Source organism: Brachyistius frenatus, unplaced genomic scaffold (genome assembly GCF_029030835.1).
Source record: "Brachyistius frenatus isolate BFR_SWC_R1_liver_20210118 unplaced genomic scaffold, ASM2903083v1 Contig_39, whole genome shotgun sequence".
Lineage (NCBI taxonomy): Eukaryota > Metazoa > Chordata > Actinopteri > Embiotocidae > Brachyistius > Brachyistius frenatus.
Genome location: NW_027210638.1, coordinates 689,642 through 704,211, shown reverse-complemented (window position 1 = coordinate 704,211; position 14,570 = coordinate 689,642). Strand labels below are relative to the sequence as shown.

Genomic DNA, 14,570 nt, shown 5'->3' with positions numbered 1-14,570 from the left:
CCCCCCCCCCCCCCCCGCATAATACTGATAACGTGAACAAAAAAGGAACTTCAGCAAGGTTCAGTTACAGTTAAACAGATTGCCAGGCAGCCTTCTCAAATGCTCAAAAGTCTGCAACGCACGTGCCCTTACAACATCCATAACGGCAGCAGCTGTGAGCCCATGATGTTCAGCATCAAAGGATGCACTTTGTGAACTTTTCAATCAGCCAACTGTGAATAGCAGATTTAAAATGCCCAGAAATTACCCTGTGGAATCACAGGACACATTGTACCGCGAGCAATGACGAGAAGCATGCATATTTCAGTACCTATAATATATTCATAATGCATTTCACATAGGAGGTTCATGGCACTTTCATTTTTAGAAAGTGTACTTTTGTGAGTTAATTATTTACAGCAGGGTATTCTGGATGTACTCCACCTCTGATTACTGTATCATTTAAAAAAAAAAAAAAAGGGTGATTATAACAAAATGTGATTTTATAAAGAAAAGGAAAAAAAAAATCACTCAACAACAGATTATCTAAAACACAATGCACATTTTATTATATTTAAATACATAGTCATAGTAATAATTTCTCTAGTTCAAAGGTTTCTAAATTATTATACATTTCATACAGATACTTTGCAGTGTTTACAATAACAAAATTCTGTAAATATATTTGTCTTATGTATATACAGTACTATATCATGGTAGATTGAATAATGAATCAAGGTGTTAAAGCAAAAAGGTTTAAGAGGTGACGGTGACAGAACAGTGAACAACTTTTCCCTTGGCCCTGCGGTCCATGTTTTATCTCCATGACGACTCTCGGGATGTCAGGACTGCAAGACACAAAAATAAGTAGGGATGATGATCCCTTTGTTTCAGGGGAAAACACTTTTTAATCTGAGACACTTAACACGAGAGACCTGGCTCGATCAACATATTCACACGCGTCTACGAGAAACACAGGCCGACACAAGACCAGTCACTGGGTTCACTCTGTCAGCCGCAGAGTCTGCGGACTATGACTGAAGTCTTGTTGTCAGTTTTTAGAACATGAAGTGATTTCTATAACATCATTGAGTTATATTTAGTTTCCAGAGCAAGGATCATTTGTACAATCCCACAAAGAAAACACCACACTGCACACGGTAAGCAGAGTGCACACTCAAACACACGCCACTTTGACCCGTCAGCATCATCCAGAGACGCAGTGTAATGAAATGTTAAGTCCTACGATACGGTAAATATTGGTTTATCTGGTTTAGATGCTCAAATATGGAAAATAATAAATGAAGATGGCCACAGCGCTGAAAGCAACCGCTTCCGTTGTTTGATTGATGTTTTGTTATTCGGACTTAGGTTTTCATCATAAATCTACAGTACACTGAGGCACAATGCATGTAATGACAGGTCAAATGTTAAGGTGTGATGACAGCAAAAGAACCAGGCGCATCCATCCCAGTGGAGGAAAAGAAAAGCATCTTAACAAACCATGAGCCTGTGGCACTGCTTTGGAAATGTATCTCTTCTTCTTTTAACATGGAGCTTGACAAAAAAAAAAAAAAAAAAAAAAACACATGGAAAAAGCTATAAGCGCCAAAAAAAAAAAAGAAATTGCTTGGTCTTCAAGCTGACCAAAAAAAAGAGAACAGAAAGATACATTTCCTCGTAGGTGCACACAAGGGCCATGGCTTCACACAGAAGGAGAATGGGACAGTGCAATACAGTTTTTGCAGAGCCCTCCATAAAAGGCTCTTGCTCTTTGGAAGTCAAGCGTCACCAAAGTACAAGGCATTGTGTAGATACGCCCCTCTCTTATATAAATAGTATCCATACATAAAAGGCAACAGAAATAACATTGGGCTCATATCTTTCCGTGTCACAGTATAAAAACAAACACACAATCAGAATGTCTGCCACAGTATGTCCCAGCGCTATCGATTTGTTACATGGAGATACAGTGAAAAGCAGCTGTTGGTAGTCGATTATTGACTTAAAGGTGGGAAGGCCACTCTGTATTGCAGAGAGGGAGGAGGGGGAGGGGAGGGGAGGGGAATTAGCAGCAAAACCCCGGATGCATGAAAGCATAACAAAAGTAGCTGGTGTTTAGTCCACAAGCAAACAGTGAGAGCGGAGGAGGACGAGGAGAAGAGGCAACACGAAAGGATGAGCAGACCCAGAGAAGTAAAGCACACGGGGATGTGTGAGAAACTGGACGGAGGAATATGGAAGATTACGTTTACTGTAAAAAGCTAGGGAGATGAATCAGAAGAGAGTTAGGCGTAGAAGAAGTCTTTCAGGTCGAGCACAGGGAAGCTGCTGAGAAGTAGCAGGGACCTCCACCGTACGGACGCTTCCACTACCCAACACCAAGAACGGCGGCTGGAGCCTTAAGCCCAAACAAGCTGAGGGTAGAAAAAAAAGTTGGGGGCGAGAGGGCTCTGGGACTGGGGGGGGTGGGAGGGGTGGGCGAGGAAGAGGAGGAGAGGGGGTGCGTGGGGGAGGGAGGGGGGGAGCAGGGCAGGGTGGACTTGGGAAGCAGCAGGGTCTCACACATACACACCCTCGGGGTTGAGACTGGACACAAGAGGGTTTTGCAGGTTGCGTGGATGTCCCAGGAACTGCTTGGCAGTGGGGCGAGGCGGGGATTCCCCCGGAGTTACACTGTGACCTGAGGGAAAGACAGAAGGAAATGTATTTAGAGGGTGAGACGTCAGTTTTTTTTTAAAAAAAAGCCAAGTATAAAATGTTGAGTTTTTGTTTGCATACTTCCGTTCCTGTATTCTTCCTGCAGAAAATGTGCCAGCTCTAACTGCTCCAGCTGCTCCTGGAGCTCTGTGCGTGAGTGGGTGTGCGCAGGCAGGACACCCGTCTGTTGAATAAACTGCTGCAGGTTACACTGCCTCAGCTCCTTATTCAACTCCTCCAGCTCCTCCTGTTTGGCCTGAGATGGAAAAGAACACGGATCAGGGAGGAAAAACAAAGGACGAGTGAGAGCGCCGATCAGCAAGCGATGATTCACTTTGTTTGCCTGTAAACGGAAGTTGGTGCAGCATATTAAAAATGACAAACATGTCACTGAACCTCTAAATATAATTCTTCTCTGCGTCTTTAAAGAAAAATATATTCTTGTATTCACAAGCAACCTTTTCTTGCACTGACCACAAGGGGGCAGCATAATCCACAAGTCTAGTCTCAAGTCTCTGATGGAGACCACAGAACTATCAGGTCATCATCAGACCATTCAGCTACAATGAATCATCAAAGCCCCACAACTGTCATAAGCCTTTTTCTGATCCCAGAGATTGGATATAAATACAAAGCTTATTTGCCTGCTGCCTTTCAAAGTTGTCTTAATTGACGAGAGATTTATCGGCGACACTTATTGAAAACTTGGGGGAGTTCATAAACATTATGTCGAATCAATGGCATCACCTTTACGCCTACAGATTAAAATCTGATGCAGACAAACAGGCCACTCAATCAGTCTTAATCGACTATCCATTTGGGCTTAATCAATGTGTCTGCACACAGTACAGAAAGCAGCAGCAGTATGTAATGGCCCACTTCCACAGTGTGTGTGTGTGTGTGTGTGTGTGTGTGTGTGGTGGTGGTGGTGGTGGGGGGGGGGGTAATTGATGTTGGACCGAAGCAGCCTGCTGAGGCAGTTCACACCTGCAGCTCTGCCTCCATTAGCCTGATGACAGGAACGCTGTGCTCATCACCAGCAACACTTAAACACACAGCGAGCTGCCTCGACCAATCAGCTCACTGATGACTGACATGGTCCCTTACCATTACTATGGAGCCAGATTTAACACACCGTGTCATGTAACCAGTGTTAACATTTCATTTACAGGAAATACAGGCCTGTTATATTCTCCGTGTAATTACTGTCTGGATGGCAAAATGCCTCGGAGGATGAGGGGGGGGGGGGTACTTTTGGATTACAAATACTTGAAGTACTTTTGGTTACATGTTGACATGGTCGTACGTTTCACACCAGCACATACAAAATATAAAAAGCTAATGCCTCTGTTCTGCAGCAGCATCATTTCTATATAATTGGCAGATTGCTGTGTTTATGATACACAGTCCCTCTCTGTACTATCAACTAAGCATTAAATCTGCTGAGTTCACCCTCAGAGTCTGACACATCCCCATAAGGACGACTAACTGGAAAGCAAATGAGCTGCTTATTATTATTATTATTATTATTATTATTATTATTATTATTATTATGTTTTAACCAGTTTTGCAGCCAGTTTTCTCTTACTCTGGGCCTACTGGATTAGGATATGGTTTTACAGTTCTAATGGAATTGACAAAACATTCAAAACACCACCTTCTACTATCCTACGATAAAGACGGAAATTAGTTAGACACTATCTCCATAAACAGAAAACCAGAGTGTTGGGTTTGATGTGGATTATGAGGAAACTTGAGTTTCACTTCAAACTGGGTTAGGTTTTTATTGACACAGCCGCATCTATGACAACCACCAAAAGTAAACAAACGAGGACAAAATAAACTACAAAACGTTGAGGCCGAGTAGATCCAATAAAACGGGGCCTTTGTTCCTCAAATCAATCCTTTTTAATCTCTTTCTATACACAGTACAACAACATGTAGATATCTGTCAGTGGAATATAAACACCATTGGTAACCACGTGCTTAGAGCATGCAGTGCATACAAGAAGATACCTGCCAAACCAGTTCAGCTAGTCTGTAAAAAGTTCTTCGGACAAAAAAAACATTTTCATACATGGTAGGACATGAGTATACAGCATTCATGCCATTGTGATAGCTTCAAATAATGATTTATATATCAAAATAACACAATAAATGAGGTTTCCCTTGTAGTCAGTATTCATTTTCTCATGTGTCTCTGCACTGGTGTGTGTCTGCTGCACTGTGCAGGTAGGAGAGGGATACAGTTTACAGTAACACCAAAGAGGGTCTGTACCGAACCCCTCAAATCACAACACCAGGGCCGTTGTGGATTTACAGCCCTTTCTCCAGAACCGTGACCTCTCTCCTTACCTGCAGCAGAGACTCTGCCTTCCCCAGAGCCTTGTCAGTCTCAGTTAGCTGCTCCTCCAGCTCTGTCCCGTGCCTCTTATGGCTCCGCAGCTCGGTCTTCACAGCATCGAGCGACTCCTCGGGCCCGTTGGCTTTCCCCTCCGCCTGGCTTTCCCGCTGGATCTCTTGCTCCAGCTGAGCAGAGCGAACCGAGAAGTCATGGAGCCGCCGTCCACAGTCGTCGAGCTTGGCATGGAGCTCCCCGAGCTTTCTCCTCATTCCTCGCTCTCTTTCCGCCTCTGCTTGAAATTCCTCCTCCCAGTACTGCTCATGGGCGAGCTCGGCCTGGTTCCTCCGCATCGCTTGCTCTAAAGCGTCCATCTCTTCTTGCAGGCGAACGTCAGACACCGGCGAGGGACACGGAGATGGGGAGGAATGCGCCCAGCTGTGGGACTCCCTCTCTAGGACTTCTAGCTGCGTCTCGATGGCCCTCAGTCTCTCCTGCTGCTGAAGAACTTTCCTAAAAACCTCCTCTTTAGAAGGGCCTATCGGCGGTGAGGGAGAAAGGGATGGCACAAGAGGGGATACTGGGCTTGGCGAAGGGGAGGGGGAGGCTCTTTGCTCTGGAGAGTCCCGAGGAGACCTCTTAAACTGCTTGGCCTTGGTTTTAGGGGAGGTGGATGGCCCCAGGTTAAAGGTCAGGGCTTTCTTAGGCTGGCTACGTTTCGAAGGCTCTGGCTCAGGATGCTTGGGCAGTGGGAGGGGAGTTGCTCTGTCTTGTTTTGAGCTAGGTCCATCGCTGCTGCTGGGGCCGGTTCGGCGCAGGAAGAACTGAACTTCACTGCCGTGTTGGCCCAACTTCGCCAGAGACTCCAGAGGCCTCTCTGTGGCCAGCAGCTGCCTTTCTGTGTCCCTTAGGCGCTGGATGAGAACGTAGCGACCTGTCTGACCTGGGGACGAACACAAGAGAGACACAGATTGAGTACACAGAGGCAAAACAGCACAAACTACCCTGGCTAAAACATCCAAATATTAAGTTGAACAAGCTGCATAAATAAATCAATTATATTACATGTATTAGTCAAGTCGGCCGGAGTCTGAGTTACTTGTGAAAGACCTTGTCTCCTTCAGTGTTATTTAAGCAATGGCTTTAACTCCTCACACTAACTCCACGCAAGTAATGCTAAGTGAACAAATGACATCAGACGCTCTATGATGATGCTGATACTTCTCAATCTGCGCCTCTGAGGATTGGAATAAAAGGCAGCTGCGTAAGACTCTCACAACATGTGAAAAATGTTCAAATAAACTTAAGTTTCCACAAGGACCTGGAAATTAGGACAAACCCTCCCTAATGACTTGGCAGGCAGCTCACTCATGGAAGGAAGAGAGTGCTAAATCGGGTGTTATGTTGTTCAATGCTGCTGCAGCGCATGGCTGGAATAAAGTCGGAGGATACAGGGACAGAGAGCCGGCTCCGGTCCAAACGGACCCGCTGACAATCCGGCAGAGTGCTCCATTTGGGTCAGCGGAGAATGAAAAGGTGAATGAATTACAAGCTCGCTGCAACCTTGGCATGTATTGGCACACTCGATTGTCTGTGTCGAAATCTCACTGCAGACTTGTTATCTATTCAGTTAAGGCCTTTAAATAAACTGTAAAACAAAGACGAACGACGTGCAAAGTCCAAAGAGCTCCAACATCACAAAAAGATGAGAGGGTAATTTCAAAAGCGTGAGGTACTCACCGATGGCCTGAGCCAGAGCGATGACCACATCCTGGCAGGAAGTCTCCTCCGACAGGCCGCACACCACCCGCACCACTCCATCCACCCACACTTTGAGCTCCATCTGGGACCAAGCAGGGCAGGGTGAGCGGTAAGATGGTCTTCACAACAGATCACTTCAGCTTGGCTTAGCTTACTGCTGCATGGCACTAGCTCTGTAAAAGATGAACAGCAGAGACAGAGCAGGTGTGTTAATGCGATTCAATCCAAAAATGTTACATTCTAGTTGTAACAAAAGACTTTTGTGGAGGAAAAACAACAGGTTCCTCAAGGTAATTGAAACAAAAACAAACATACAATATAAATTATAGAATAACTTCACTGAGGTGGAGATCACCATGTAACCTCACCCCAACTGTTACACAACGTGTTGGCAAACAAAACAAAATGCATTGAGAGCTGTCATGTACTTATTACCCTTATTTGCTCCTCATTTTGTGGAAATATCAGTGCTGACGTCAAAAATGTGCTGTGCCGAGTTAGGCCATGATTGAATTGTAAATTTCAAGCCCGGCAGCCGACGGGCAGAGCATTGTAGCGTTTTGTTAAGTTCTTAGCGGTTAGTTAAGAGCCCCGACAGTATCTTGTGGACCTGGGAGCATAAATGCCAATCTGTAACCCAATTAAACGCTCTGCTGCCCTCCTTCAAAGCCGTTATGATAGCTTATTGCCGAGGGGAACCGACAGGGAAAGTGGAGCAACTCAAGTGTGCCTATGTTTGGGAGAGGGTGTTTGTGGGAGTAGAAATACACAGAAACATAGCAGGAAGAGATAGAACACGTGTGTGTTCAGTTTGACCGGCCTCAGGAGGACCAGAACTGGGTCTCATCAGACTTCCCAGAGCAGATCAGCAGGTAGCCCGACACATGTCGGGGCAGCAGGTTTATCTTAAAGAAACTATAATTACGTTCGGTCGTCCCTTCTGTCTGTGCTTTTACCGCTAAACTTCAAAACAAGGTAATAAAATGCTGTGGCGCATATAAAAAAAAAAAAAAAAAATGAAACGCCTCAGGCAGTGGTAGATTTGTCTGCAGAACTTGGCACAGTAACAGAAATTGTGTAGCCTAGGTGGGTAAAAGACGACTCTTCACCCACAGACAGATGGTGTTCTCTTTCTGTCTGTCTCTCTGCTTCTCAATGGGAGGTGTTCAGTACTGAGCCCCACCATTATCTTGCCCTTCTTTCAGTGTTCAGTGCATGGCTGTGCTCCACTGGCTGCCTATAGGGAGCTGCCTTGGAGGAATGCACTGACTTCATCTGCCAGCCGGAAGAATTCCTGCTTTTCTTAACAAAAGCGTCCCCCCCCCCCCCACCACCCACACACCCACACACCCTACCCCCCACACCTCGTGATCTGCTGAGTTGGCTGCCCCGCACCACCATTACTTCTCCGCTGTTTAGATGCCAAACACAAACTCTGCAGGGGAGCAACAGAAGCCTATCTGATGTGGCAACAACATCACACAGAACTGCGATGTGTCACCGCGTACGGAGGGGATGACGGCAAACGCTCGGACATTGAACCCGCGGAACGAGATCACAGGAAACAAGCGGGAGATATAGCGGCGACGGGTGAGATCCCATGTGGAAGAAATTCTTTTTGGGCGAACCGAGGGATGTGATCTCATCTGGAAAGAAACTTGATATGAAAAAGGGAGTGCTTATCATGATGAAACACCAGAAATCTCAACACAGCAGAGATGTCAATATTTTTCTTTGAGAGGGAACGGGAGTGTGCTGTGTGGCAATACATAATTAAGCCGAACTGGTTGAGTCGCAGAGTGAGTCGACAATCATTTACTTTTACCGGGAGTTTTTTTTATTTTGTTAAAAAGAAAGGTCGAGAGGAATATGTAATCCTCGAGCCTCGTGCAGTGGAATGCTACATTATAGACCTGAACATAACTTTCCTCTAAGCGAAAGCATTTTGATGCCCTGGAATAACCCTGTGAGAAACAGTTTACAAAGCTCAAAGAGAGGTTGAACTCCGGACATTCATACATGTCTGTGTGCGCAGTGAAACAGAGGCCGACTCGGACGGAATTGATGTAGTTTACAGCAAACTCGCAGACAGTACCAAACCGAAACGTTTCTACATCGGTCCACGATTTGTATGTACCGTAACGATCACATTAAATGAGAACACAAACATCTCCCAGTCAAGAATGTCACTCTCCCATGATGCTTAGCTCTTGTACCTCCTGGCTGGTGAAATGTGATAATCTGCTCTAACAGGAAACAAACAGGCCCGTGAGTCTCAGGTTGCCGTCTATTCTTTTTGTCGCAGGCACGACAACACCGAGAGCCAGACATCCGCCTGACCCACCTCGTTGTCTCGGTGAGCACAGCTTCAGAGTCCTGTGTCAGTTCTCATGGAAATACAGGTGGCGGAGAAGCACCTTTACACTGCTTGTGAAATATGGTCTCTGGTTAACAAGCAGAGGCTCTCAACAACAATGATGAAGGCTGACACAATGTGCAGAATTATCGCAAAAAGTTTTCCAGCCAAAACATCCGCTGTCCGAAAACGAGGACGAGTGTCGTGCAGATTTGTCAACAGGCAGATGGTGTGGACAAACACGGGCTGCATATCGCTTTGCGCATGCTCAGAGTCACTGTGCACACTTGCCTGTTCTAATCCAAGCCACTAAAGTTATAACACTCCGCATCTCCCGACCGCACCACGTAACCACAGGTCGTCGCTGCCTCTCTACCCCAGACAAGAGAGAGAAAAACAGCCCACAGTCACCTCCACTTACCCCCCCCCACACACACACACACCCTCCTCCACCCCCGACGCAGTTTCTGTTGAAACTCTTGACCTCTGGCCTGTAGCAAGTCCCTTCAGAGGAAGGAATCAAGAAATTGTACAATCACTTTGGAGGTAAATCAGCAAACTGAGGCAATCAAAAATCTCCCGCTCAGAGCTCAGACAAAAACACATTCATATTCCGCAAAAAAAAAAGAAAAAAAAGAAAGCCACTTGAGGAGCTTGTCTGCGAGATTGAATAAAGAAAACAGTCACACTGCATGATGAAAGGGAAGGAAAGAAAGACAGCGAGGAAGACAGACGGTGAGCAAATGAGAGAGGCAGAGAATTATATATTAAAAAAAAAAAAAAAAAAAATGCTGACAGATAAATAAGGAGAAGGAGTGGTGGAGAAAAGAGCAGCGATTGGAGCCATGTGCCATTCCCTCCCTAGACTCTCATCATCGCTCACCCATTCAGCTAACCCGCTTTGCGTCTTTCATCACCCTGTCTGCGCCTGTCTGTCTCTCTTCAGTGACGGCCTCCCGGCTCCTCTGTGAATTCAACCCAAGGCAGCAGTGGTTAGCATCGCAGCCCCGCAGAAACATGGGCATGATTCGGCTCGTCCTGTGTGAGCAACAGTGCTAATTGATGGGCCTTTTTGGACTTGAAATAAATGACAGTACTTGATTCCTGAAGCTCAAACGTTTGATATTCCTTCTTACTGGATGTCCCACTTTGTGGTATGATTTCATTTCCCACCAGTTTGTTGAAAATAAACACAAACATATAGCTTGCACAAGAATGCAGTGGGAGACACTCCCCAACTATTTGATGTTTTTTTTTTAATTTTCTTACACATCCATAAATGCATGCACAGACATAACTACACACACACACACACACACACACACACACACACACACACACACACACACACACACACACACACACACACACACACACACACACACACACACACGTTCATTCAGCTGGAAAGACACACCCTTAACCTTCAATTTCTTTATGAAAAGAGCTGAACAGTTCATTTCTATTGGGAGGTTATTAATGTACTGACGCTGCTCGGTGCCTGAGGCTACATGAAGAGCAGACTTACTGGGCGTGGAGTGTATGGGCGCGTAGGAAGCACAGAACAGTGTGTCATGCTGGTGCAGTGGTCAAAGGTTGGGCATGCACGCGTTCATGTACAAGCGTGTGTGTGTGTGTTTGCGGGCAGATGTGCCATTTAGAGCTATCTTTATGAGGTCTTTGCATCTCAGGGCAATTACTGCGCTATCTGTGCAGCAACAGAAGTCAGAGGAACAACGGTAGGAGTAAAGGGCAGAGTGTGCATCACATGCTGCCTCAGATATGCAGCAACAGATGAATACACGAACACAACAAGTGTAGACAAACGGCTATCCCTATCAGTATCTGCAGACAAAATGAGACCCCGGTCCAGGCTGGTTTAAATGTACATAATAGGATAGATATGGCTAGTTAGAGGACAATGAACAGTGCTGGGAGAAGCTGCGCCCTCTGTGCCACTCTGCTCCAGGTTGGCAGGGACAAACGCTCGAAGAGCCAGTAGCACGCTGGCACCGAAGCAGCTCGGTCTCATCTGCACTGCAGAGACACTATTGTTGTTCTGGTTCCACGCTCAGCAGACAGTGTTGCCTCTTTTGTGGCCTCTGGCATCACTGAGTCGTCTGCCACGAACAGCTTTTACTGCCATTCTGGAGTGTCCTCATGTCACCACGGATAAAACTAATAAGAGGGAAAACAGATACTTTCTTTTGTCCCTCCCTCTGCCTCCTGTTTTGCATTCTTTAATCCACCTTCCAGGATTTCACTCAACCAAGTGAGCACAGTTTATGTGTTCAAAGACTGATGAGACCAAAAACAAAGAGAAAAATCCATGACATGCCCATAATATGAGAACAGCACAATAACTATTCATAACGGTGGTGAATTATCCTTTTGCTTCAGCAAGTAGAGCTGGTTCTGTGTGGAAATCTTGGGATGAGTCACATGGGTATTTTCAGTCACCTCTTCTTTACACAGCCAGAAACATTTCTAATGTCTAATTTCAGCTTGCACACGAGCCAAAACACACCGAGTTGTAACACACACACACACACACACACACACACACACACACACACACACACACACACACACAAAATAACTACAAATATAGTGGACCCTTTTCAGGGTTTTAAACTGATTACGCCTCTGTGAATGCTTAAATCTGAGCAGAGGTATCCAGGTACTGCTGGAAGCAACTGGGTCAGAAAAAAAACATTATCATCATCAACAGTGAAGAAGCTTTTGCAGCCATAGTCCCAGAGCTTTGGAAAGATTCCCTTGTTGCCGCCGAGTTACTTTCATATTTCTCATTCTCTTTTCGTGCACATGCTCTGTTTTTCTGAAACAAACTCACGAGAATTTTCATAAAGTGTTACTCAACTCAATAGCGTCTAACTTTGAAGAAAAGAAAAAAAAAAAAAGAAAAGAAATCAGGAGTCTTCCCAAAAGTAAAAGTTGCCTTAAGGATCGCACTGTGCTTATCCCTGCACAAAACATCTGCGCAACCCGGGACCAACTGAGTCCTCCGGCACATTCAGAAGATATTTGGGGAGATGCCTTGCATTACATGAAAACCCTGACAGGCCCAGCCCAGCCTCATGTATTTATCGCTCATGTTTGCTTCCTGAACAGATATTATGCCAAATCAGTCATGAAAACAGTAATGCTTTCTAAATCCTTCAAAACACCACAAGTCCCATGCAAAACTCGTTAGCAGCAGAGCTCCAAGCGCCTGCAGTCAGGGAGCAGGGAGTGGTCCTGGAAGGAAACAAATATATTGGGCAACATTAAAAATTAATAATTTTCCACGGTAGACACACCTCACATGCCGGATAATTACATTTGAGATGCGGGTGTTAACAAGACAGTAAACCGTGTTCAACTTTGTGATGAGCGGAAAAACTTCTGTAACTCTGCTTTTCAAAAGAAAAACGGAGTTGTGTGTTTTTGTTTGTACTAGCAAAACCACATTTCATTTGCTTGTATGCATTAATGTAGACTTATGTGTAAAAATTTTTTTTTTTTTTTTTTTAAATGACAGTGACTGAGATGCTTCCTCCTCACAGTAGAGGGCCAGGCAGCAGCGAGCGCCGCAGATACGCTGTGTTAATTAGACTGACCGGTTGCCCGGTTCTCTGCTTCAGTGAAGCTTCAACACACCTGATGAATAATGCATCTTTTTCACTGCACATTAATTTGGCAATCATTTCTCAGAACAAAGTCCAAAAGCTTGTTGCCGTCTAGCTTTTTGAAAATGTCCCCCGTCCGCCCGTGTCGCTGCTCTATTGACATGCTAATGACTCAGCGCAAAGGAATCAGAAACGGCACTAATAAGCTTTAGCCGTCATACTTGCATACAGCGATCTGACTCTGCAGCCTTCAGCTCCATTATAATGATTGGCTCATCCAAGTGTGAAATCTCAATGAGCGCGAGCATCAGTGGTTCATTACTGGAAGGCACCTTTGCCTCCAAATCAAGGACAAATATGGCCAACGTTACCAACAGCGAGTATTGCCGAAATCAGACAAACAAGATGCAAGCTCAAATCCCGGATCAGCTACACAAATGTACTCAGAGCTCACGTACAGCATGCGTACATGTGTTGTACAGGCTGTGTAATCGCTGCGCATGTAATTGATGATTGATGACAGTTTTAAGGTTAAAGTCGGTTACTCTTGCAGATCTGAAGGTAGCCTTGACGTGGCTATTCAGAGTCTGGCCATCACCTGTGGCTGTCACTATCGCTACAGTCACACTGTGTAAAGCAGCACTTAGTGTGAAATCCCAGTCATCATGAATCACCAGCAACATTCGCACAGACAGATGGTAACCTGGCCTGAACCGCAAGAGAGGAGGAAAGTCAGAAGGTGTGATCGAGAGAATCTTTGTTAAATTTGACCCCTTAAAAATATTTAGACAGCAGGTTTTTCATTATTGTGCTTCAGAAATCCAGACTTCTGAATTTCATTGAGAGGCAATAAGGCACACTCCCTTTAGCATGTGGCCACAATAGTTTACACAACCCTGGCCACAATAAAACACTACTCCATTATTCATCTCACCGAGTGAAAGACTTACGCATACCCAGCTTGGCAGTCGTCATTCATTTGTTCGTTTCAACCCCGGAAACCCAGCGGAGGTGAGTGTATTAGAGAGGAGGAATTTGTTTGCGCTGACTCATGGATCCGCCCACGGAGCCGGCAACTAATGGTGAGAGAGGTAATACAGGACTGCACATCGCTTACGAAGGGCCGGGCGGAGCCGGCCTCCACCGGGAGCTCGGCTCAGGATGAGGGCTTTCTGGCTGCCTGCAGGCCGAGCCCTGCGAACGCAGGAGTTTGGCTTGTCGGGTGAGCCGGTGGAAGAAGGCTCTCACACGGCTGATGGGCACCCATGTGCAATTATATACTCCCGGACTGACTCAGCAGTGTTCGCCAGGGAAGGAGGACATCACTCTGTTCCCAGCCAAACTCATACACAGCACACGCACTCGATAATACACACACTCAAGTAGGTTGTGCAGTGGTGCATACATGCACAGTGCTCATACAGACGGAGGGAAATATGCAGTGAGCATATAGCACAAAATAATATGTTACATGAGTGTAAGTATAGACAGCAGGCAGACTGACTCAAACTTAATAGTGATGCTTAATTTTGGACTAAATCAAGATGCAACGGTAAAAGTGAACCTACTAATTTAAAGGGTGCAATTTACACAGTGCACAAGGGGCAAATTTTTTTGTCTTAAATCTACCAACACATGTTATTTATGGCTATGTTATTTTGTTTCAGGTTTATGTGTGACTGCTGCACTCTCACTTCCTGCATGCAAGCAAGCACGTGTCATTGAGGAGTCAGGAGTGTCATGGCCTCCAGTGTCATAGGTTTGAAGCTAAACTCATTAGTAATTTAAAGGTCGCTTCCATGTC

The 14,570-nt window shown here is 45.5% G+C and overlaps 1 protein-coding gene across 4 annotated transcripts in view; it reads right to left on the bottom strand.

Annotated features, from left to right (window-relative positions):
- Positions 1 to 527: 527 nt before the first annotated feature.
- rassf7a (Ras association domain family member 7a) overlaps positions 528 to 14,570 on the bottom strand; it is a 35,927-nt gene continuing 21,884 nt past the window's right edge. For all 4 annotated transcript variants that reach the window (XM_069701881.1, XM_069701883.1, XM_069701880.1 and 1 more), the window contains 5 exons: positions 6,761 to 6,954; positions 5,035 to 5,963; positions 2,761 to 2,935; positions 2,555 to 2,662; positions 528 to 827 (listed from right to left, as the gene is read on the bottom strand). In XM_069701881.1, coding sequence (XP_069557982.1) covers positions 796 to 827; positions 2,555 to 2,662; positions 2,761 to 2,935; positions 5,035 to 5,963; positions 6,761 to 6,863 — 1,347 coding nt within the window. In that variant the 5' untranslated portion in view covers positions 6,864 to 6,954 and the 3' untranslated portion in view covers positions 528 to 795. The remainder of the gene's footprint in view (positions 828 to 2,554; positions 2,663 to 2,760; positions 2,936 to 5,034; positions 5,964 to 6,760; positions 6,955 to 14,570) is intronic.